At 43.3% G+C, this 25,543-nt stretch overlaps 2 protein-coding genes across 3 annotated transcripts; both read right to left on the reverse strand.

Moving 5' to 3' along the window:
• Window positions 1-318: 318 nt before the first annotated feature.
• Window positions 319-14,247, reverse strand: glsa (glutaminase a). Of its 2 annotated transcripts, none has more exons than XM_088408385.1 (18): window positions 13,913-14,247; window positions 10,584-10,674; window positions 9,794-9,912; window positions 7,063-7,192; window positions 6,928-7,007; window positions 6,048-6,211; window positions 4,835-4,893; window positions 4,463-4,495; window positions 4,088-4,146; window positions 3,950-4,016; window positions 3,418-3,468; window positions 3,162-3,338; window positions 2,444-2,575; window positions 1,983-2,075; window positions 1,822-1,883; window positions 1,658-1,734; window positions 1,504-1,567; window positions 319-1,424 (listed from the first exon to the last, which is right to left on the reverse strand). In XM_088408385.1, exons 1-18 carry the CDS (start codon window positions 14,116-14,118, stop codon window positions 1,277-1,279), a joined length of 1,812 nt encoding a protein of 603 aa, XP_088264511.1. In that variant the 5' UTR covers window positions 14,119-14,247; the 3' UTR covers window positions 319-1,276. The 2 variants fall into 2 exon arrangements, with proteins under 2 accessions (XP_088264511.1, XP_088264510.1); XM_088408384.1 differs by having other exon boundaries at window positions 10,584-10,680.
• Window positions 14,248-16,542: 2,295 nt separating this feature from the next.
• On the reverse strand, window positions 16,543-25,265 carry LOC148428079 (NGFI-A-binding protein 1-like). Its single transcript, XM_088435841.1, has 8 exons — window positions 24,897-25,265; window positions 21,536-22,335; window positions 21,316-21,449; window positions 21,192-21,243; window positions 20,353-20,472; window positions 18,609-18,777; window positions 17,998-18,141; window positions 16,543-17,907 (listed from the first exon to the last, which is right to left on the reverse strand). The coding sequence occupies exons 2-8, from the start codon at window positions 22,331-22,333 to the stop codon at window positions 17,831-17,833; spliced, it is 1,494 nt and encodes a 497-aa protein (XP_088291967.1). The 5' UTR covers window positions 22,334-22,335; window positions 24,897-25,265; the 3' UTR covers window positions 16,543-17,830.
• Window positions 25,266-25,543: the final 278 nt, after the last annotated feature.

Consider the following 25,543-nt stretch of genomic DNA (forward strand, 5'->3'; position numbering starts at 1 on the left):
CATGGTTCATTGCTGAACATTGAGTTTCCTCAGCCTGTCGGTGGGACGGTTCCACTGCCTAAAGATAGTGCTGTTGATGCCAAAGATTGTCCAAAAATAGAAGTTTATTGGTTTGTCACAGATGTTGGTCAGGCCAACTCTCATCCGCCACATACCTTTAGCCAGTGTTAAATATAGATTTTAACTTTTTGCCTCCACCTTAGTGCTTTGATTAGATCACTTGTGACTAATTGCCCTAACCTACTAAACCCATATCTGTGGGTTTTTTTTTCCTTCTTCTTAACAAATGAAAGGAACAGTCAACGTTGAGGACAGCCATGGTGTTCGATACATATTTATTCAGCCAGAACGTTTTCTAAAATCAATACATCCAGTCACAGCAGGAACGACTAACACAGGCAGGTATCAGCTCAAGTCCGCATGCCCAGCTTAATGTGTCAGATATATTGTTTATATTTTAATTCTTTTTTTTTCTGTGATGTTTTCAAACATCCAAAACACATCACCGTGGTTTGACGTTTTCTAATATCGCCAACACATTCCTGAGTCTCGGAGGAGCAAGGTTATTACCTAACTACAAATATGTAAAACTGTCACAACAAAAAATAAAGACATAGAACTTTAGCAAAAAGCTTCGTGTTCCGTGAATGGGACAAAAGTTATACTTGTTTGTTCTGTCACGAGTAATTCATGAACTTAGGCTGAATGTTGACTTTTTTTTCTCCATAATCAGCAAAGCGGAAGAAAAAACACATTTTGGTGACCGTACAGAACAAAAACATTTTACAGTCATATTGGGAATGACATTTTGGTCAAGTCTTAGTCCACCACAGTACCACATGGTGAACCTACTTCTACACAGACAATGTTTCATCTTAAATACACAAATAAATATTAAATACCTACTGACACACACAAGCACACCAAGTGTGAGGAGACAATACATTCCACCACACGGCAACGTCGAAAATACAGAGGCCCGGTGTACGACACCTGTTCTAAAATAGTGCGCCAGCCGCCACCAAATGAAGCCAGCATTCAGCTTTTGGCTGGTAACATCCCGTAAGAGACTACAAATAAAAGGATGACGGAATGGAATAGAAATCCCAGCAAAACTACTCCAACATACTGTACACAGAAAGTACTACACCGGCTAACAAGATGATTAAGTGCTTCTTCGTAGACGCCGACGTTTGCGGCCATCAGAACAGTGAATTAAGTATAGCGTACAGTATGTAAGTTCTGTGCAAGGGCCATGTGGTTTCCCCCGTATAAATCACAGCATGCTGTCCAGGTTCTTCTCTGCGTTCTCCTTTGTCGCCGGGCTCTCCGGAGGACTGTACAGATTGTGGTAATCGCGCAGGATGGTCACCACATCATGGTGGCCGAAGTGAACCGCCTCATCCATGGGTGTGTTGCCCCACCTGCAACGCAAGCGTACTGCTCAGTACTCGTCCATACGGTGAAAGTGACAACGCAACAACTGGCTGAATGTCAAGTTACCTGTCCCTGGGGACCGGGTTGACCTTGCAGGCTTCTAGCAAAAAGCGAACCACCTCAGCGTGACCTGAAAGCCGAACAGATAAGAAACGCGTAAGCTATCAAATGAATAAACGAAGCAAGCTTACTTTCAGACCAAATGTTTTCAGAGCCTCACCTTCAGCTGCAGCCACGTGCAGAGCTGTCCTGGAATCATAGTCCCTCTGCTCCATGTCCATGGATGACAAGGCAAACCTGCGCAGGAAAAACACAGCCCGAGAGGGATGCAACATGAAGAACCCGGCCAACCTTGTGTTGAACGTTTCTGATACGATCCTGTACCTCCTCAGGGCTGACACGTCTCCAGTATAGGCAGCAAACAACAGATTGATGACAGACTTAACCTGAAAGCACCCCGAGAGGCAGATTGAGCAAGCAGCCCAGAGTCAAGAGAATTGGAAGGTTTTCCACCGGGCGGCACGCGAGCTGGTGTCAACACTCACCCTTTGGTCGCCGCCCTCCCTGCGAGGATCCAGCTTCTTTGCAAAGTGTCTCAGATTATCATAGTTGTGAAAGTTAAAGAGGGAAACCAAGTCCTGTGACAAGATGACAGATGGACATTGAGGCATGACAACGGAGCGGGGTCACCGGCCGCATGGCGCAAGCTAGGTGCTGCTTCAAAAAGAAGTAGTCTGCCTTTTCCTGCCGGTTTGAACATAAAGTTGGTCGCAGCTTGCCAATATATATCACTGGCATGGGCCTGAAACCTCTTCATCTCTCCAAATTGAGTTCAGGTCTTTTTTTTTTTCTTTTTTTTTAGACACTTTTAGTCCGCGTGTGGCGTTTTTATCTTTACAACTTAATGACAAGTCCAGTGTTGACTATTCTTCTCTATTTCTTTCTCTCCTCAAAATTGACGGTTTTCGAGATGTAGCAAAAATATCTCTGCCCGCTGCTGGTTTACCGTGCAGAACTGGATGCCTCGCACGCTGTTGCCCAGCTTGTCGAGAGGAGGGGACCAACACATGACGCCCATGACATTCGGAACCACGAGCAGAATCCCACCTGCTACCCCAGATTTAGCCGGGAGGCCCACCTGAAATCATTTGGAGACAGGGTGATTTTGAGCTGTATAAACCATAGGGCCAAATTCACAAAGGATTGCGAGGTTTTGGCACGGTGCAAACTGGTAAAATTGGAGCGATCAATCGGCGTCAAATTCGCAAAGCAAGCGCAAATGGTGAAATGCGTCTCTAACCGCGCGGCCAAGTCCATTGCTTCTCGGTGCACCGATATTGAAAAAAACTCCCATGTATAAATCCGGTGGAAAAAGTGCCAGGATGCAAATGAGGCTCAATGAGTTCAATGGCACTGACGGAAAGAGCAAAGGGCATATTGGAGGTCAAAGCTGATGTAAAAGTACACTTAGTGGAAGCTCACATGTCGCGATACTGTTGGTGAATAGGCTGTTAAGATGGCGCAAATGATGCGCGATTAAAGGCGCTACCAACAAGTGGTTTGAAGTGTTTTTTTTTTCTCAAAGATGGGAGTCTTATTTTTTGCCACGACACTAAAGCCATTCTATTTCTCCGTGCCCGTTGGGACTTGAGGTACGTACATAACGGCAGCCAGAGACGAAAGGGAGTTTGACGCCCCTGCCCCAGCGGGACGCCCATACTTACGTGGAAAGCAAACTGTCCAGAGAAATCATACATTCCACACGAGTGCATCAGGCTGAGAGTGTTGCGCACTGCCTCCGGGCTCAGTACACGCTCTCCTGTGATGGGACAGAAGCCACCGTTGGCGAGGGTTGCTGCCATTACGCTGGCACTCTCACAGGTCACCTCAATGGAGCACAGCTGGCAAGAAAAAAAAATCATATCGTCCGTATATCCAGAGGTCGTTATGCCACAGCTTAGTTAGCTGATTACATTGTACCTGGAAATAGAAGTCCAGGATGGATGTCATGTCTGTTCCTTCTGGAAAACACTGGAAAGTTCAAAACAGATAAAGTGACTCAGCTTATTTCTGGAGATGGTGGGAGAAGAAACGATGGCCCACCGGCGGACATATCGCACACACTATTTTGGGTGCATTTCATGTCATTCGTGGTCACAAGAGTCAAACGCAGGGCCTGTGGGGCACATTTGGCCTGCCGCAAGATTTTATAGGACCCACTGATGCAAATAAAGTGTGGTCAATACTTCTGTAGTACAGTCATTATTAGTGGTGGCTTTGAAAGTGAGGAGCAAAATCTTGTAAAAGTGGTCAGTGACATGATAGTCAAATATGTCATGAGAACGCAAGAGTTGTGGACAACTGGAACCTAATAAGCCAATGAGCAAGGCAGTTTGTGACTAGTATCTGAAGAGCTGAGGCACGTTTGCTCGGGGAGAAGGGCAAGAGGAGGGGAAAGCGGGCAGATGGGTTTTATGCGTGACTGGCCTCCTATGGAGAAGTTCTATCTGACCTTCTTTTCCTTCAAGTAATAGCCGATGGCAAAGTTTCTGTCTCCGGATTCACGCTCCGACTGGAACCTGAAACATGGACGCTGGATTACCTTCATGGGATTCTCAGCTCAAGATTTTTGAAGCGCTGTTCAACTTACGTGGCGTTGCTGAAGCCAACGTACTCGTTTCCCGCCAGTTTGTTCATGAAGTTCATGACCTGCAGAGTTAGCCCTCAAAAGTCATCAGGATGCGGAAGTCGTGTACGGTGGTACCTGGACATACCCAATTTACGAGTTTTTTTTTTTTTTCTTTTTTGGGGTAAGAGTCATGGCTCGATTTACTGTTTTTTTCTCAGTTTTTCTTTGTGCTACAAGCAAACATTTGAGGAACGAGTGACTTTCAGATCTGCTTCCACTTCAGAGAAGTGAGGGGGAGTCAAGGTACCACCAACTATTGTATTTGTTGTTTGCAAAAGTTGAAGTTATTTCTTGTTAAGTGCCGCTTGTATGAGAGCTGAGGTCGGTGATACTCACATAATCAAACTTTTCAGCATTGCTGGCTCCTTGCTGTGAAACACAATAAACCCCATTCACAATTTTCCTCAATCGCATACGAGAATATATGCGAAGCTATTTCTTCATCTATACAAGCTACAAGTCACTCATATATTGTACTGCAGGGGGCACTCTCGAGTGTGTAACCGAAGGTGTGACCTGATAGTTTGTGCGTGCACACATCCGGTTCGGTTGCTCTCCGGCAAATCCCCTTTCAGCATGATTATAACCTTAATCTGCCCTAGTGCACAAATCTGACATTTCGGAAGATTTACCAAGCTAACCCAATTTGAATGAACATTGGGTTAATAAAGATAGCCTACTTGACTTTGCACTTGTCTGTCATGTTACCTTGATGAGAGAAGTGCAGACGATGGCCCCGGCATTCACCATGGGGTTGTGAGGTTTGTCTGTGACACACAGTTAAAGACTACGTTAGAGAGATTGCATCTCTTGAATAAGTGACCATAGATTTGCACATTTAAAGAGCAAAACAGCTTGAGCGCAATACAGAAGTAAAAGGGGGGAAAAAAAAACAAAACAGAAGTTGACCACTGATTTTTCAGAAAAACAGAGTACTGAGTACTCAAGAGATCTCCTCACAAAATTCTGGGAATGTTCACACAGTTTCATGCAAAGATTTCATGCAAGTACAGCGCACATGGGACAGGGACTAAAAGGCTTCAGCAAAAATGTAGAGGCTAGACTTGAAAAGACTTGGAAAGAAGACGCGTTATTATTTGCATGTTTACTTTTTGGGGGTATTTTTGGTTAAGGTGGGGGGAATTTCTGTTGTGTTCTTAAGATCTCGTGTTGGAGGTGATTCATATTTAACAACATTTTCGTCTTTAAAGAGAAAATGTAGAGGCTAGACTTGAAAAGCTTGAGAGAAGATGCCTTATTTGCATGTTTACTTTTTGGGGGTATCTGTGGATAAGGTGGGGGGAATTTCTGTTGTTGTGTTCTTAAGATCTTGTGTTGGAAGTGATTCACATTTAACAACATTTTCATCTTTAAAGAGAAAAAAAATGCTACAAACCCTATACATTGTTCCCTCCAGTTCTACTTCAGTGTAGGTTGAAGTTACACTTACAAACGTTGTAATTCTACATTGGTTAACTGTACTATTTTGTATGACTGCACGTTTATGGCAAATATATACATTTGCGCTTTTTATTTCCAAAATTGCCCATGAAACTTTAGCAGAAACTTGAATCTTACCCTTGTCTCACCAAGCCCATTCTGATATTGCAGTTGAATTCCGGCTTTTGGCCAGAGGCAGACAAACAGCAATGCGCATTCACTCTCACACCTATGAACAATTTGGAGTCTTCACCGAAACTAACGTGCTTGTTTTTGTAACGAGGGCTAAAGGTGGAGAATCCTTATATGCGCGGGGAGAAGATGCAAACGCCACGAAGGGACCGTGAGGTGGGATGTGCTAACCACTCCTTCACAGAGCTCCCGGCAGTGCAACCCTAATCAATAATTCATCCCGCTTGGAGAACCAGCTCCTCTTTCGCTCAGCTCCAAAAGTCCGAGGCGAGCGAGTGTGTTTTCGTACCATCCTCATTCAAGAAAAGCTTGTTGAAGCGCAGGCCGCTGGGCTCTTTGCCAATGAATCGGTGCACATATTCGGTGCCGTGGTCGTGAACAGCGATGGCGTATTTCAGCGGCTTCACGCAAGACTGCAGACAAAAGGGCACTTTGGTGTCACCGACCGTGTGCCTGGAACAAAGACTCAAATGAATGGCGGCCCGCAGTCATGAGCAGTTAGTCATTCCAGGTACTTTATTGTACTGTACAGTGAACCCCCGCTCTTCAGGACGAGTTGTGTTTTGGAGATGTCCACCTCCAAAAGACCTACTGTCATTGTGCTGCCAGGCACCACTGAGCCATACTCAAAGACATGCAGCTAAACTAAGAGAAGTAGGAACAGCCGTAAAGATCCACAACTAAATTCAGATAACAGCGTTCTCTTTCTGTATATTGCTTCTCTGCGTGTTACAGTCACGGTTCTTTGACACTTAATAACAAATATAGCTTTGTTTTCAGATTCTGTTCGAATGAAGGTCGTTTTGATACAATTGTATGGTTTGGTTGCAACTGTTGTGGTCTGCATATTCAATGTTGAATCTCTTTTTATGTGTCAGTTTTACAATAGGCTTCAACAGCCTGGAATTTGAGGGATTGTGACTTTTAAATAAAGTACTGTTATATGATAGTCACCTATTCCTTTTCTGTACAGTGGGAGTGAGATTAGTCACAAAAGAATACTTTAAAAGTGCTATTTCATAAATGTGTTCAAGTGTGCGGGAGGTGTCAAACAAACAGCGAAAAGTCATTCAGATGCTCTTATTTTCACCTAATGCACGAGTGCTTGTAATGTATATTTCCCCCAGGGTTCACTGTACTGCCATGTCCGTTCCAGAGTGACATTGTACCTCTGACCATCGACGGTGCACAGGGAGACGGCCCACAAGTCTGGGCTGAAGCGAGCAAGCTGGGGAATGTAGTCCGCCACCTGCAGAAAAATGTCTCGATAACGCATTCAGTCCTGTGTCTGTATTGTCACTCACCTGGCCTCCAGACATGTTCTTTGCATTTTCGTAAAGCTCGTCCATGTGGCGGCAAAACGGTTGGAAGTCCGGGATGACAAATTTCTTTCGAAAGGCTTGAGTGAGCAGCACAATGTTGCTCTGCACACATCTGCACATAAAGTAAAACACACTCGATTCAAGTAGGCTTTTTTATGACTGAAATTAGCTTTTGTCAAATGCGACCCACTAGCATCAAGAATTAAAAAGCTCATTTGACATGTTTTGAGATGTTCTTGTATTGGGGGTATGGTCCTGTACAATGTATACTGTATTTGCAATTGCTAACCCCACTTTGTCTATTACAAAGTCAAGGCAATTGATTTTTCATATATGATATAGGGGTGAAGCAGGGCTGCACAATTAATCAAATGTTAAACACGATCACGATATTGGCTGCCGCGATGAATTAAGATGATCTTCGGCGATCGTTTAATATATGTTACGATACGTTTAACAACATTTTTTCTTCAAAAAAGCAAATCATTGCATCTTATTCATTTCCAACCTCATAACCATCCATCCATTTTCTTTATCACGAGGGTCGCTGGCCTGCTGGTTCCTATCCCAACAGTCTTTGGGCAGTAGTCAGGGGACATCCTGGACCGGTTGCCAGCCAGCCAGTCGCAGGGCACACAGAAACAAACAACCATTCATACTCCCAATCACACCTAAGGGCAGTTTGGAGTATCTCACGTGCCGACATTTCATGTTTTTGGAATGTGGGAGGAGACCGGAGAAGACCCACTTAATATTTTTTCCCTCAGCTTGTTGTTGTTTCTGCCATTAAAAACAAAACAAGACCGGGGTGTGGAAGCGCTTCACCAAGCTGGGATTTGTCTCTTAGCTATCTCTCTGGAATCACTCGCTGTAATCCCAGTAGCATGGAATCCCCGTGGTGAAAACATGCAGCACTCTACCGGCTGCTCACGTGCTTCCTGCATGAGGCTAAGCTCTATAAATAAGCCCCGGAAGACAACGCAGTGGATCACGGCCATGAGCCGTCCTAGCGCGGCAAGCCAACATCGTCTGTCGGGTTGGCATCATGGGCATACTTCATACCAAACCTGATTTGCGCCTGAGCATGGTGAACTGTTCAACCACAAGACAGCAACCCCCGGATCACCTCATCCAATAGCTTTTACATTAGGAGGACAATGAATTCTTTTCTTTCTTGAATTGCATTTGTCTTTCCAATCCGGAGTGTCACAAAATCTACATTTCTCCAAGTTTGTGAAATGTTCTTACGTCACGTGAGACCAAGGTTGAACTTTTTTCCAAAAAGAGCAAATATTTGTAGCAAAAATAACACTACATATTATATAAAGAACAGCATCCCAACAGAAGTATAGTGGCAGCAGCATATTACTTTGGGGTGGCTTTTCTTCAACTGGAATTTGGGCCTGGGAGAAATTATGAATTGAAAATTAGAAGGTAGTTCATTGAGGGCGCGTTTTATGGTTTCATATGCAAACTTGACAGAATGTGTCTCAGTCTAAACTGCTCCAAACACACAGATTGGATTTGACAGTCTGTTGTATCACTCTACACAACACAGCACACACAGCCGCACGCATTCATTTGAAGAGTGAAAGCTGTTCAACTGTACTGCGCTTGTTTTCATTAAAGATATGAGGAACACACTGTTGTGTGTTTTGTGCTTATTGTGGAGAAGCAAAAAAAAAAAAAAAGTTCTCACTCGCATTTGGCAGACACTTGACACTTGAGTTGCCTTTTAATGACCATTTTTATGGTAAAAAAAAAATCTAATGCATGCATATGAAAAGTTCTTTCAAAGTTTGTTTCCAAGTACGAACTTACTGAGTGGAGTTTGCGTGCTCTCTCTGTGCCTGCTTGGGTTTCATCCTGGTACTACAGGTTGCAGGGCTGTACATCCCAAGGGCAACTCCGGTCATGAAAGGAGGACTACCCTCGTGTCCCCTGTCTTTGGGACGGAACGGGAACGGATATGCTACTTTCACAGAGCGTTTCATGTGACATCGCTCGAGGTAGAACACAATCTTTTTAGCCAGCTCGAGTGTGGCTCAACAAAGCCATCCATCCATTTTCCAGAGGCGCTTATCTGCACTAGGGTCGCAGGGTTTCTGGTGCCTATCCCAGCTGGTTTTGGACAGTAGGTGGCGGACACCCTGAACTGGTTGCCGGCCAATGGCAGGGCACACGGAGACACACAACCATTCGCGCACCCAATCACACCTAAAGACGAGTTTTGGTGTGTGGGAGAAAGAGCCACTCGAGGAGAACATGTATAGAGCGAGGTGGATTCGAACGCGTCCGTGAGGCAGACGGGCTATTCACTGCGCCACCGAGCCGCCCGCTAAACAAAGCGAAAGATGGGGGAAAAAAAAAAAAAAAAAAAGAACCGTCGCTGTCACCATTACGTGACGTCAAGCACCACACGTGCTGGACGAGAGCCCGTTGTCGATCTCGTTTCTACAGCAACCATTTGGATGGGTCAATAACGTGGCCCGGTCTGAACAGGACTGGATCGGATTTGAACACTTGCTAAAAACAATGTGGATAAAAATATCCCTAAAATAATAAAAATAAATAAAAATATCCCTAAAAATCAAATTTGAAGAGGGATCCAAAAAGAATCAGATGTGCCTGCTAGCTGAATGAAGCCTCAGCAGCTTGATATTTGCTTCTACGATAGAAAAGTCAGTTGTACTGTAGTCGTTAAAGAACATACTTCTTGAAAAGGTGTCGATCAAGGGCTCCATCTGACGTTGTTTTCATGGTCACCTTCAGCATCTCCATACATTCTTTTAGCCTGGGGTCTCCTGTGCGAAGTCCCGTGGCTTTGAGAGCCTGTGAAGGGAAGACAGAATGGCAGAGTAAATAATTCATGTGAGTAGGTAAAAACTCCAAAAAGCAATGCACAAACATTTCCTTGATCAAAACACGGGTTGAAAAGGCCAGGAAAATTTCTAGCAAATTTTAAAGGGAACTTAACCTGGGAAAGTTTGGAAGTATTACATAATAAGGCATGTGTATTTACCATGTATAATTACGAAGAACAAGCATGCTATTTCAACATATTTAATTCAAGATGTGAAAATTCACTAACAATTCTTAAACAAAAACATGAATGTCGTGTTGAACATTAATCACTATGCTGACAAATCCCATTTTAAAATGAACAAAACCACCCCCCAAAAAATCTTTGTGCCACATCCAAAAATACCAATAAAATCTCGCTTAAATTATTAGGTGAAAAGAGAATCTTCCCTCAACCTTCCAGGGCCTAGACTCTTTATTTTTAAATAAAAATTACAAAGGTCTCCCATGCAATGGGTTCTTCGTGTTCAACTATACGGTACATGCACAAAATCTGCTTGTTCTAGTCAGGATTACATGAGATTAGAATTCTGCCCTCCCAGCTATTAATAGCCAACATTTAATTTTGTAAAATCCTGGTTTGTTGCCGTTTTTTCCGTAAATTCCCACCAAAAATGTCCCAACGTTGAAAATGGACTCACTGTGGTGAATTTGTGTGCTGGGATCTTGTCTTGGCCTTCAGCTATGGTGTAGAAGAGCAAATCTTCCAGGCTGGGTAGAATACCTGCCTTTCTTCTCCTGCATGAGGCAGAAAGACGGATGGACGGGTGAGATGAGACTGTAGACATTTAAAGAGAACTTCACCAACCCACTGTGCATTATGTCACAAGTAGAGCTGATTTATTGCATGTGCACCAAAATGTTATTGTTAGACTACCAGCCAGAGTGCGTCAGTGATTCTCATCACAGTTTTCCAATCGATTACAGAGTCTGTATCAGTGCAGCAGTTGCAGTTGGGATTTTATGTTTGAAGGTCAAATCAAAACAACACATAATAGTGAATGAAATAGTGAATGGGAAACGTTCCCGCAGAGATGAATGATTGCAATAAAGCCTGGATCTGGCTGGTACTCTCAGCAGCAAAGCGAGTTAGTTTGGTCAGTGCTGAGGAGGACGCGGGGTCACTCGGCTATTATTCAAATCCAAGGCCGATTGGTATTTGGACAACGCTGTCCGCTCACAGGCTGGTTACAATTTGAACACTTTGAGACATGTTTACTTCCGGAGCGAAGAAAATAATGAAGAAAGAATAGAGGAGGAGCGATCGGAAGGATGGATGTGTCGGGTGGATAAGGCGGAGGAGGTAGACAAGGTAAAGGAGACGAGCAGCTTCTTTAATTCTCTAGAATAATTTAATGGGTGCGGTGGGAAAAGGAGGGGTGCTACTTCTATTGATGGAAAACACATTAAAAGTCAAATTAAAGTAGAAATATACTTACAAAGCAAAGCAAGCAGATCAACATAAGGAAGAGAATGTGCAGAGGAAATATTAATGAATTTGTGACAATGACTAATACAACAGGCACAATTTACAAAAATCTACGTAGCGTACAGGAGTGTGCAAATATTTTAGGCCACCTCTGGCTTTGCTGTTGTAGTTTAAACATCATTTTCACAGTTATCATCTTAACAACAGAATCACTCAAAAAAATTAATCAGACACCTCCATGGAATTCTGTAGCGAAACTCCACAAACCAGGAAGGACTAACAGAGAGATGGGCAAACAAACGTCATCTGCACAATTTTTTTTCTATTCTTTTTTTTTTATTCTATTTGAACAACTTGTTTATGTACAGCATGAACTTGCATACTGTTTATAGAGTATCAACACAAAAATTTAAATAATATTTGAAAAATAAGGCTTTTTTTTTGCTATGGTTTAACAGCCTTTGCCAAAATCCACAGCTAAAAACATCAATGACATCTAGAAGACATTCAAAAACTAGCTAGACATGAAGCAAAAGTTTAGTCAGGTAAAACAAAAACAATCAGACCGAAATAATGGAAGTAACAGCTGACAGTCAATAACTGAATACATTGTTATTAAATTAGTTTACAGTATCACGTAAAGACTGCAATAAAGGCAGTTCCTTTACTGCAGTCTTCTACAGCAATCATTTCTGTAACTCAAGAAAATGAACAGTCACAGAGATGCAAATAAACGCATAATGTTGCATTTATACAACATATATTTTGCAGAACCAATCAATGACAAATAATGATATTACAGTCGATCACCGGTTTTGCGTAAAATGCCAAATATAGTTTGATCACAATCAAGCCCATCATATTGGCATGAGGTCTATCCACAGCAAAATGATTGCAACAACAAATCTAATGGTGTTTGGCTAAGAATTTTGCACGGTCCTGTAAATGGACAGACCATCATTCACCAATCTCATATCATTTCATTCCAAACTTACAGTACAAGATGCACTTAATGTAAATACATGTAGTCATTAGTTACCGTTCTGTGAAACGGCGCACAAACATACCACGGAACATCAATTTGTTTCTGTCCCAAATCAAACAACTTTGTATCCTTAAGGACGCTTGTGCTAAGATTAGAGGTGGAACATTTGTAACATCTGGAGCAGTCTCATTAGCAGACTCATTAGCACTTTTACAGCTCAGTTACTCTCAATCCGAGTGATGGTTACTGGACTGGTGTTGGTGCTGCGATCACGATAGATGGGCCTTTAGTAAAAGAAGACATCCACATGGCAGCATACGCGAAATCAATCTGGGAATGACTCATCTGCTGCTAATGTCACGGCCTAAAATCCGGAGTGCTGCGCACCGGGCAGTGTGCCTACAAGCAGATTTTGCCAGTGCAAGTGTTGAAAAATGATGGCTGTATATAAATTCAACAATTGTTTTTAACCCACATTTAGGAGAAATATTTTGCATAAAAGGTATTTGTGGTATCAGTACAGATGACTACTTAAGAGTTGAGTACTCGCAATAGAATCGGTCTGAAAAAAAGAGTGGTATCGATCATCCCTAGTTTTCTTCATGGTTATTTCATTGTTAGGTTCATGCTTTTAGTGAGAATTGTACATGCCTTTCGTAATTGTGTTGGACCATTTGCCCAGTTTAAGAAAAAGAAAAAGAAAAAAAGGACCAGGCGATGGTTCTGTAATTACAAAAACTCACACATTGATTGAGGCACTTGTAGTGAGGTTTCGAAAAGGATAAGAGAAGCAGGAATGTGAAGATTAACGCAGAAAATGACTGCACACAACGTCATTGTCTCAATGGGCTCTTTTGTGGATTCTATAGCGGAAAAGTGAACTCTGATATTGCAACATCTTTTAACAGAGAATGCTGCCATTGAACTATTTGGTCAATATAGCGATTTGGTATTAAATGATTGGATTTTCCATGCAAAGAAGGAGCAGCACAATGTCCAGTTAACTTTACTGTTCTAAAAAAAAGTGTTTTGATGTTCACTTTGCACACTATTTATTATATTTGTACAGTAAACGATAATAAAGTGCCTTTTAACGTGTTGAAGAAGCATTCCAAAGGTTTTTGTTGGGATTTGGGAGAGGCCGGACGGAACTGAAGAATTTTTCATTCATTTTCCCAGGAAAACATGGATTGATAAATTTTGAAATTATGTTCACAAGACGAATTAAAACGGTCTCATTGCACGAGCGTACTCAAGTCAAGAACAGGCGATAATTCTAATTGTATTCAGTAGAGTAACTAAGTATTTGTACTTGGATACTCTTCATCACAACATTCTCAAGCTACATTAGCTCACCACTGGCTCTCCAAACATTTCCAGAGGCCTCGCTAATAAAACGTAGAGTACGAACTGTGTGCAGACCAAACCACTTTTCCATAGACGTTACCACAATGAATTTAGTCACACATGTAATCACTAATTAAATTTAATCGCGCTTTTCCCCCCCTGTGTTAGGTATGGCTGGTTCAGCACTCGACGCGCATCGCTTTACTCACTTGTCTGTTGAAGAATCTTTGGTGGCCTCATTGTGTCCATCTGCTTTGGAACAAAAGAGTCTGGCGGCGTGCTTCTCAGTCGCCGTGGCCGGCGAGCGGTTCCAGTAGCCGGCTGCTGGTGGAGCGTGGACTCCGCCGGCCAAATGTCTTTTTAGCTGCCTCTGAAATACCTCCTTGAGCATTGCCGTCGGCCGTAAATGGAACATTTCTATCTCGTCGACAAAACGTAAACCCGGGCGAATACAGCGAACAAATAAACCGTCCCGTGGAAGAGGTTCGCGGGAAAAAACGCTAAGTAGACTAATGGAGTAATGGAGAAGCCGGCGATTTTGACATCGAGTTCTTTATTCAACCCAATAGAAATAAACTGATTTTGATTGGTTAAAAATGTTACTTTCTCAATGCGATTGGTCAGATTCGCCGTCGATCATCTGAGCATCTCCCAATACAATTGGCTACGGAATAAGGGGCAACAGTAATCAGGGCGTATTTCAGGTATTTAAACAAAGATAAAAATGATCGGATGAGTGATGACCAATAAAAAGTGAATATGATCCTAATAAAATATAACGATTGCTTTCAATGCATCTGTTGCATATGCGTCAAATTCGAGACGCTGATGCAACATTGGAAGCAGTGGTAAAAAAACAAACAAAACAACAACAACAACTTAATAGCTTCCCCATCATGATGAATAAATAAGATGTACAGTACTGCACTGCAGTGTTATGATGTAAACTATTTTTGGTACTGCACAACATACAGACGAATATAAACGCTACATCCATATTCAGCACGGTATGCACAGCACCATCTTCTGGTCAGACACTGTTGAGACATTTTGGGCTATTTTTAAAGCGGGAGCTTCTGCCAAACGTGCAATTCCCACAGCAACGTCATTTCTAAATATATATGACTCATCAAATATTGCTTTATAACAAAATGTGGTACTCTTTGCTAAACAGTCATGGTCTCCTGGTTTGTATTGTAAATGGAAATGCTTTTTTCGGCAGGTAACCAATCTCTGCAAAAAATGCGTTTATGGTAAATGAGAAACAACGTAGACAATAAAACGGGCACGTGGTTTTGCTAATTTTAGCACTCGAATGAGTGATGTGAAAATTGTCAAGAAAAGTGCCACTTTTCTCACCTCCCAAAGTTCATAATTGTGTAAAAATTCCCTCCACATGGGATCACATCTTTTCTACACCCACACAATTTCTACAGCTTTCAAAGCGAGGGTGATGGGTGCGCTCTGCAGATCACGCCCACGTTGCTTAGTGGCTGGCTGCCGCCCACCAACAGGACCGTGGAGCCGCCCACTTCCAACCATTGCCACGGCAACCCATCATCATCATCGTCACCACCATCATCATCATCACTGACTTGAGCTGGAGGAGGACAGGGAGGAGGACATGGAAGGGAGGGGTGGCCGTGCAGAACAGGGCTGCCTCTGAACAGCAGCGGGCGTGGGCGTGCATGAGCTGAGCGATTCTCCAGAGAAAGTCTGCGTGCGTGTGCGTGTGTCTGTGTATGTGTGTGCGCGCAAGAAAAAGATGGGAACTATGTGAACAGAACCTGCGTCAGAGTGAGTCATCTGCTAGTTTCACAATGTCTTGATGTGACGTGAATGCAAAATAGCCGACGCGGGGATTCAACCACAACCAACTGAGAATTGTCACTTACACCGGAGTCGGTTCTGTGACCTGGTTGGACTGATGAAGCCTTTCCATGTCCTTGCTGTGAAGCGTGCACGTGATCACATACTACCTACTTTTATTCCAAATGGGACGAGTGTGTGTATATACGCAATTTCCTTCAGTTTTCATCCTTTCATCCTTCAGGTTTACAACTCACTTTACAGGCACACTGTTATTATTATTATTGTTGTTATTACTATTATTCTTATTGGCAACAAAAACCTTGCTCTTAGAGCAAATGATCAAATTAATTTGATGCTTGAAACTATTTTCATTCCATGAATACTCATCTCAAACCCTAAAATGAGGGCTTTGCGATATTGGAAAAACCTGCAGTATGCACTATAAGTGTTAAATGTTGTGATGGAGATTTTATTGCAATATCTAACAACAATCTAACATTTGACATTTACCTATGAATGACATTTTTATTATCTAATGAAAAAAATAAGAAGGCTAAGTATATTTGGAGCTAATAACTTGCTGGTCTTTGTGTTTTTTTACATGAGTAATTCCTCTCTATACTTTTTATCTAGTGGGTGGTGATGTGTATTCAAGGTTGCATTTGAGGGGCCAAGGTGAGATAAAACTTTGATAAGGTTCAATGTGAAACTTAATGCATGTCTTTGCGATATACCAATATTGCGTTTGCTATTTTCACAGTGACAATTTTTACGATTATTGTGCAACCTTTGCCCAAATTACAGAACTCTTGACAAAACAAAACTGCAGGGTCCCCAACAATTTTTTTTGCATTTCCAAGTTCATTCTGCAGGCCGGATTTAAGACTGGTGCATCTCTGTTTGGCACACCTGTATTAGCATATCAACCTCTAGTTCCAGCAACAGCAAAGAAAGGAATCCGATGAAACCCATAAAATGGGCTATAGAGAAAGCAGCCACTGACTAGAGAGCATTCACCACAAATGGGTTCAAAAAAATAAAGTTTAATGTTATGTGCTGTATAACAAATAAAATATATTAGTGTTTAAAAAAAAAACAAAAAACAGGTGCATAACTAGGTGGATCCTAATCTACCACTGTGAGGAGATGCCGACAAGGCTTCAGGCCGGGAGCTCCACAGCACAACGTCATTGTAAGTCCTCACTAGTTTCATGAGACGAAACAATGAATTCAATGAAAAATATTTAAATACAAATACAGTGTGCCGCACTTAAAGACAACATTAGCATCGATGGAGGACAAACATACAATCACAACAGTCCATAGATGTTAGTCACATAGATATTGCATTGGTCTGCCACTGGGTGAACTACCTGCAGGGGGGAGGAGTCGAACCAATTTGTCAAGACACACAGAACTCTTGGAATGTTTCTACAGATAAACAGCAACACGCATGAAATATGCATTAAGAGATAGTAGCTAGTCAACATCATCATAGTCCTCGTGAAAAGCAGGTGTCATAAGGCCCACTTTCCCACTTTTTTTTTTCTCTGTGAATTTTTTTGTTATGCACGTGAACACTATTGACACAAACATTTACAGCAAAGTTACACTTGACATAGCAGAACCCTGGTTGAGATTAGGCTAAAACAATTTGTTATCACAGAACTATTTACACTCTGCAAGGACACACACCTGAAGGGGAGCCCTAGTGCAACGCCACAGCTTCAGTCCTGGAGTTTTCTGTCAGCAGATTTGCGGTTCTGGATTTCACCAGCAGTGTGACATGATGCAATAAATGTACTTGGCAAGCCTGACCGTAAAACAGGTCCCCTGCTGTTGCTCAGAAACGCTTCTTCTCAAATGATCTCTCATACGTAGGACAAGCGGGAGGAGAGGCAGTGTCATCCCCATAACTAAAGAAATGGAACCTGATACTGGGACCGGCTCCAAACTCAGGCTCCTGACGGTACCGACCCATTTGCTTACGCTCGCTAAGGTTGAATTGGGAGAATGATGGAGGCAGAGTTCAGATTCGGGCCCAGCGTGAACATTGGCAAAAAAACAACAACAAAAGAACTGTTCAGAGGTAAGAAAGCAAATGTATTACTAGTAGAGATAGGACCCGCCAAGCACGGTGGGGCATGTCTTCATGCTCTCTTGATGCTTTGGCACTGACACAAAGATGAAATCAAGGAAAATAAATGCTCTTTATGAGGCAACATTGGTTGTTAAGGCTCTACTGTGGCTGTGCTTGCTTAGTTTCTAGTGAGGGCTGATAAACTGCATACTACCACAAGACCGAGCGGGAGGCACTATGCGGAGTCCTCGGGTTCTGACTTGATGGTCTTTTTTTCCTTGTTGCCGGCTGCTCGCTGTGACACCCCGTTTTCTAAGAACGTAAACAGCATATCAGATCATATAGGCTAGCTAGAGCAAAAATAAAAAAGAAGAGCAGCCAATTAAATCATTCCGCACTGACCTGACGCTGGTGTTTTGGTCTCATCTGTGCTGCTGCTGTTGTGGTTGTGGTGACGCTTCAACTCGTTGGCCAGCTGTTTGCCTAACGGGAGGTCACCTTCTTGCATGCTTTGGCTCACGACCCGCAGGTTTATGGGTCGCTCATCTGGAGAACAGACGGGTGAGAAGTGATGAGGCCCGGGTCGTTTTAGCAGTAACAATGCACCGGCTGCTGCACAGAATGCCGTTGGAAATCAATGACAAAGTTCAATCAAAAAAGGAAATGGGAGAGAGGAGGCTGAGTGGGACAGACAGTGAGAGGGAGACAGAGAGAGAGCGAGAGCGAGAGCGAGATCGAGAGCGAGAGCGAGACACACCCTCTGGGCAACTGGCTCGGGGTAAAGGTGTGGGCGGCTTAATTACAGGTGCATTGTGGGATTCGTGGGAAGAGTGATAGAAGAAGCTGTCAGAGCGGGTGATGTCGGAAAAAGAGATGAGCCCAGAAGACAAAACTTGAACACCCCTGATTTTATTTTCCAGAAGACGAAACAAACAAAATCAGGCCAAGCGGTTTTCATGCTCACAGAGTTTAATATGAACCCCGGAGAGGAAATGCATATTGATTTCATTCACCTTGATTCTCCTTGCTGGAGTCACTGGTAGCCCCGTTTGCGTTCTGAGCGTTGGTGAGGTACTTCAAGGCAGCAGGGGGGATCCTCCAGTCCAGAGCCTGCAGTCGCTCCTGGACTGCGGCGTCCTGCAGGATTTCCATCTGTCTCGCCAGCAGACGCTCGAGCTGCAACTGATGCCACAAAAAAGAACGTGTGGCTCTGGAATCACGGTCCCTCAGTGGAAAGTTGACCCAACAGCACTAGTGGCTAGCGTACCCCCTCTCTGTACGAAGAGTGGATTAAAAATTCCGCACACCCCTGGTCAAACACCGGATTTTTGTGATTGTATTTTTCTACTGACTGTAATCCGCTAATTTTGGCATCTGACAAAAAAAACAACACAAAAAAACCCCACTTCAAATATAGTATGTACTTTTTAAAGCAGAGCAGAGAACTTGTAGTAACCTTCCCAAGTGTACTAACTGAGGTTTCAAAAAAAACATTGTCCCCATTCATAGACACTAAAGGTGTGTCCACTGAATATGTGTCCCACTCAACTGCCAATAAAACGGATATTTACGGATAAAACCGGATATTAACTTTATGCAGCATGAATGTCTACATATGTTTTAGCCATGACAATATACCCTGTTAGAAGCTTCAATGGCTGGAGTATATCCCACTAGGTTAGCGCCGCAATTATCCATGCCGCGACAACGAGGCACTCCAAAGAAGAAAAGCCAACGAGAAAGCCAGCGAGAAACCCCCGAGCCACACTTGTTTGTTGTCACATCAGACTTTTATTTTCTCAACAGCTATTCTGCCTCCTATCCTTACATGCACTTAAAGCTTACAATGAGGCACTCTAATGCAGCCAAGCAGATGCAGAGCACCAAGCCAGACCACATGCTGATTGTCAAGTTCCTTTTTTTTTTAAACCTAGCAAATCACTGAATTCAGCTTATGGGATCTTTAAGATTAGACAGAGGATTTTGTTTGTTTTAATGTTTTTTTTTCAGCACATTAATTATTCTAGGAGCCTTTTAAATAGGCCCATGCTTGGGTAATTTCTTGCATCTCCAATTTTTTTTCCATTGTTTTTGCTGCTCCCTTGCTCATTTTGCTCCATGTTGCCTGCGGTCTCCTTTTTCTCAACTTAAAATATCAATCAATACTTCAATCGTGGTTGAGTTTGACAAACGCTACATCTGTGTTTTCATGCGTAATAGCTGAAAAAAGTAACGTGTATTTTGCCAAAGTAAGGAGTAGAAAGGGTAGAAATCTGTTTTCAAATGTAGGGCGTAAAAGTAAAATGTCGGAAAAACAATACTCAAGTATCTTTTTTACTTGTCACAGCTGCCCATCCGTTAAGTGCCAACAAACGTCTCGCTAGAAGTGAAACGATCATCAGCGCTCATGTCACTGTCACTTTAAATTAGAACGTTAAAATCTCACGTCCTCCGCAGGGATGGCGCTATGAATGAGCCATGAAATCTCTTCCTTCTCTGAATAACATTTTGGAAAATCACATTAGCTTAGACGTGCACGCTACACGCTGACACAGGAAGTCGCGCGCATAAAGAGGCGTGTTTCCATATTGCAATGAGTGGACCTCTTACATTGGCGCTTTGATGAGGAACAAGTTCATCAATAACCAACATCGGCGCTGCCACTTAACATCCACTTTGATCGGCGTCACCGAGGCCAAAGACGGAGCGTGACTAACTGAAGCCAAATCAGATTTTGCCGGGTGATGACCTTTGTACCTGCAGATTCCGTCCGATGCTTTCATCTCCTTTGGACTTGGCGCAGGCCAGCTGCTCCCTTAGCATTTCCTGCCTCATGTGGATGGCCTGCAGCGCCTCCTGGATGTCAAAGAAGTTCTCCTGAAGAGGCACAAAAGAGATTGATTCAATGAGACAGTTCATCTCTCAAGACTTTGGGCCCGCTTGACTAAAGGTTTGCACATGCAACAATTGGCAAAAGTGTGCTAAGGCAAAAAGATGTGAAGCCTCATCTACTGACCAGGCACACCTGTGATGGAGGCAATTATGGAGCTTCTGAATGACCTCAGGTCCGACCTCTTGGCCAGGAACAAGACAGTGTCATTTCTCATCAAAATAGCTCAACTATTACATAGAGCTAAACAATTTAGAAGAATGATCAAATCGTAATGCTTTTTGACTCAAAATGTTAATGACGATTACATGTGCAATTAATTTTTCAAAGTTCTTTTCCAATTTAGCATTGTTTTCAATGTGAAAGAGTTACCAATTTCAACTTGAGTTGGTAACCTACTACAAACTTTCAGTTTTTTAAATGTTCACTTATCAAAGTATATAGAATACAGATATACATATGTACTGCATGTTAATGTTTTATTTATTTATTTTTCCAAATTACTAGGCTTGCCACTTTAAAAACTGCATTTTACTACGTTGCGGTGCCACTTTGATTTCAACGTGACGCAGGATGCACAGATACAATAAAATGTGCAATATTGAGGTCGCTGGTTTGTTTGCCACTTCAAACACATCCATTACCATCACTTCAAACCTAATTTTGTCCTGGCCGCGCTCGCCCAAAAGTCAAGCAGAAAACTCACCTCGGTTTTAATCCTTTTGGGGGAGGGCTCATCCCGTTCCCCGCAGCGAGACCTGAAGACAAACGTCGAAATTAGCAAGCTTCGTCGTGAAGCCAAATTGACCGCGCAGAGCAGAGAGTCTTACTTGCTGGTGCGGTAGGTGTATTTATACGTGACCTCTCTGGATATCTGCCGGGCGAGTCCGAACAGCTCGTCTCTACGGGTAAGCAGGGCCGTGTCCCTCATGCAGAGCTGCGCTGCCGCCTCGTTCACCGTCAGCTGCAGAAAAACGAGGACAAGGTATGAGGCCACAATTGTCCCATAATTCGCCGTATTGTTTCTGGGCTCGGGCAACGTGGTCCCACCTCGTGGAGCGTCAAATGTTTGCCATCCCTCCTTTTGGAGTCAAAGCGTCCATATATGGCGCTGTACTTGCGAATCTCCTCCTCCCTTCGCGGGTCATCGTCGCTAAGCTCAAAGATGTGTCCGATCATCTTCGCCAGTTTCTTGTTGCTCTTGAGCTGCTCTTTGACCTCGGCGAGATCGGCCTTGGTGAGCCCCGGCGCCATCCTGTCCACACACTCCAGGACCGACTGCACGGCAGCCGCATCCAGAGCCTCCATAACATCCCTGGGAGAGGACGGGGAGCCCAGGTCGGACGGCGACAGGCTGTGCTCGCTATCGTTGCTGTGTCCCGACCAGAAGCGGGCTTCGGCGTTGCCCTGTAGGGGCGAGCCCGCAGATGCTTTGTCCCGAGTCACGTCCGGCTTTCCCATGTCGGAGCAGGTCGCGACCGCTTTAGGCATCTTGATGCTGGATGTGTTAGCCCGGTCCTGGGAGCCCAACAGTGTGGGTGAGCCTTCGGGCAGTTTGTAGACAGGAATGCTGCAGACCGGCAGCGAGGTGAGAGGCTGGTTGAAGATGGCCGGGTTGGTGACCCAGTCGCGCAGCGCCTTCTGCAGGCGGCGTACGTGAAGTGGCTTGCTGGCCATGCCGACCAGCGCCATGATTTCCAGGAACTCCTCCTCACCGGCTTCGCACAGCTGTTGCACATCGTCTCCGCCCTGCTGGATGAAGGCTTCGTAGTAATACAGCAGGTTGGCTCGCTGGAGGATTCGGTAGAGCTGCAGCTCACCCAGCGTTCTGGGCAACACCGCCGCCATGACTGAAGAGAGGAGAGATGACATCTTTACTTAAAAAAACACACCCAATGTATTGGCATATATTGCATGGCTATATCGACCCGATAATGAATGATATTGGATATCGGTCCGACAGCCAAAACAGCACAATCTGATTAAAGTGGTCTCCACCCAAAATCCCTGATATTACCGCTCATACGTAAACGGTTCATTCCAGCTCCGGCCCATCGATCCAAAATATGGTTATATTTTCTCAGACCTACTGATAGAGTCTGTAGTTCTTTGTTTGAATCGTATTACTCGATCAAGTCTCTTGTAACATTTTATACAAAAAAAAAAAAAGTACAGTACGTACAATTCTGCATGGTATCGAGTCGGATCAATATTGGTATCGAACAGCACTCAAGGACTGCATTATGGCCATTGTTTATATATACTGTACTGTATGTATCGAGGACTTCCATGCTGCACAGCTGTATATTATTCAACTAGAATTATTCCACTGATGTACTGAGCAGCAGCAGCAGCAGAATCCCATCACCACATTCAGAACCAAACAGTAGTAACTGGTCCTTCATGTTTAAAAGAGCTCAAAATGCAACTTGTTTTATTGGTGAATATTGGCGTTTTAGGACTGTGTCTGTTTTTCAAGCATTCCAATCCCCATAAAGCTATTTAACATTTACTGTATATATTTATTCCTGTTGATGAATATTAACACATAGGAAATGTTCTTTTATTTAAAATAAATATATATTTTTGGAATGCATACATATAGGTTTGTTGTTTTGTTTTTGTATTTTTGTTTATATTTAATATGTGTGAATGATTTTTTTAAAAATTTTACTTACAGTCCTTTAATTCCATTTTAATGTGTGCGCGCAAAACAAGCTTTCATTCACTTCTGCTAGGGAAATGAGCATCGGTATTAAATTTTACTAAACATGAAGCTCTCAGGCATTTGTGTTTAAGTAGGTCACAGAAGAAAAAAAGTTGACGACCCCTGAAATAAAGTGGTGAATAATGCAGGCGAACCTGCATGAGGCGTGTCATCTGTTAATTTTAGACTATGCCACGGGTATGCAAAGAATTGACCCTATGTGTGCAAGAATCAGTTTTGTCAAATCCTAGGAGAGGATTGCTGTCAGCCCAGAAGTGGAGAGATCACCAATCGGCACAGTTACTGGGAGGACCACATGCCTCTCTCCACCCCTGCAGGATGTGTAGGTGGCGGGCTCGCCTCGCCTAGAATAGGCCAGAGCAGGGGCCCAGGGTGGGAAACGCACAAAAGCTGTCTGAAACAAGACAGCGGCACAATCTGGTCAAGGGGTTTGAAAAGGCCAGGCCCGACTGCAAAGTGGTAACCACTACTGTGATAAATCTTGAGTTCTGCAAGACACAAAATGTTCATTGTATTGTTCTTGATTTTTACTTTTCAGTCCATAAACTATACATAAATATGCAGACAGAGAAGAAAATATCATGAACACTGTGTCTACCAGAAGCTGTTATTTGCTCATCACTCTCCATGTCAGAACTCCTGTCTGTGTGTGTCTGAGTATTTGTATACTCTTTATCAACACATTTCCAGCCGCTATTCACGCACACAGACACACATGGGATCCACTGATTCACGAGAAATTCCCATCACGCACAAGGAACCACATCACCATGGTGACAACTAACACTTTGCCATAGAGGCAAGATTCCAGGTGAGCACACTGACATGAGCGTCTACAAATCCATCCATCCATTTTCTAACGCTGCATATCCTGAGTAGGGTCAAAGGCTTGCTGGTGCGCACCCCAGCTGCTTTTGGGCAGTAGGCGGGGGACACCCTGAACTGGTTGCCTGCAAGTCACACCTAAAGGTAATTGAGAGTGTCCAATATAACTACCATGCATGTTTTTGGAGTGTGGGGGGAAGCCCAAGTGCCCGAAGACAGCCCGTGCAGGCACGGGAAGAACAAGGAAGCGCCACACAGGAAGGCCAGAGTGAGCTGGACTTGAACTTGGTACCTTTGTACTGAGAAGTGGACATGCTATTCTTCACCGTGCTGCCCAGCATCAATAAATAGTTTTCCTAATTTGTGGTCAAACATTATTAGATGAAACAATATATAAGACACTACATTTATTTAATGATTCCCAGCCACTCTTTGGTGGTAGTGTGCCATGAGCTCATCAGTTATGCTAAGGGAAAATACTTAATTAGAGTTAATAACTCTAAATAGTGCCGTTTGTTCACAGCAAACAATGCATCTATGTCAGCGACGTGTAATGACAGGCAATGAAATCCTGTTTGGCGATCCTGTCAAAATAACCAGTGTAACTGTTAATATTACACAACAATAGCTTTGTATTAAACTAAACATTCCTACCGTATTTAAGAATATGAGAGTACAATGAAGATTTTTGTTTTTTAAATATATAAACTTTGAATTCATTCAAAGTCTGATATTCATATATTTGACATCGTACGCATACGCGACTGCATATGTGTTAATGACAATACGTATAGCACATCGTGAAGTGCACAATACAATAGTGGAGCACGCGATCTCGTGCACCGGAGTTTCGCTTACTGGCTGTTCCGGGCCGCTCTGATGCTCTCGTGTGGCGGTTCCTCTCCCTTAATACCGAGGACGGGTGCCAGACTGCAAGGAGAAAGCTCGCAAACAAACGATCCCACAGCGTCGGAGAAGCCACGGACGCCAATGGAAAGAAATTGCTGATAATTTACTGATGGACGAAAAAAATAAAAATAAAAAAAATAACGAAGGATGATTTATTTGTTGGCTCAAGCGGAGAGACTCTCGTGAATTGGAGCAACCAAAGCAAACTTTTTACTGTTGTCAAAAAAGCGCAGAAGATCGGTAAAAAGACTTCCGACGTTCTTCGACGTTGCTTAAAGTGTGTGTTGCGCGTGAAATAAGTGGTTGAGTCTTCTCCAGTCTCGCTACTCCCCCAGCAGAGTTAAAACATACAGCAAATACGCACTTGCTCAAACACAAGCACTTCCGCTGTATTAAGCAAATAAAAGCTCCGGGCTCTCGGATTCAAACTCAGGAGATCATAAATTAATTATTAATGCAACATCAATATGACATCTCAAATACTCAGTGTAAAACGTGGCCTGTTTAAGCAAGCATAAGGCAATTGTTATGTTTTATGGATAGCACAAAACGGATATGCAAGTTTTAGTGGTCCTGCTATCTAGTGAAAGAGCATT

Source organism: Hippichthys cyanospilos, chromosome 2, assembly GCF_059441005.1.
Source record: "Hippichthys cyanospilos isolate Australia breed blue-spotted pipefish chromosome 2, RoL_Hcya_1.0, whole genome shotgun sequence".
In the NCBI taxonomy this organism is placed as follows: Eukaryota; Metazoa; Chordata; class Actinopteri; order Syngnathiformes; family Syngnathidae; genus Hippichthys; species Hippichthys cyanospilos.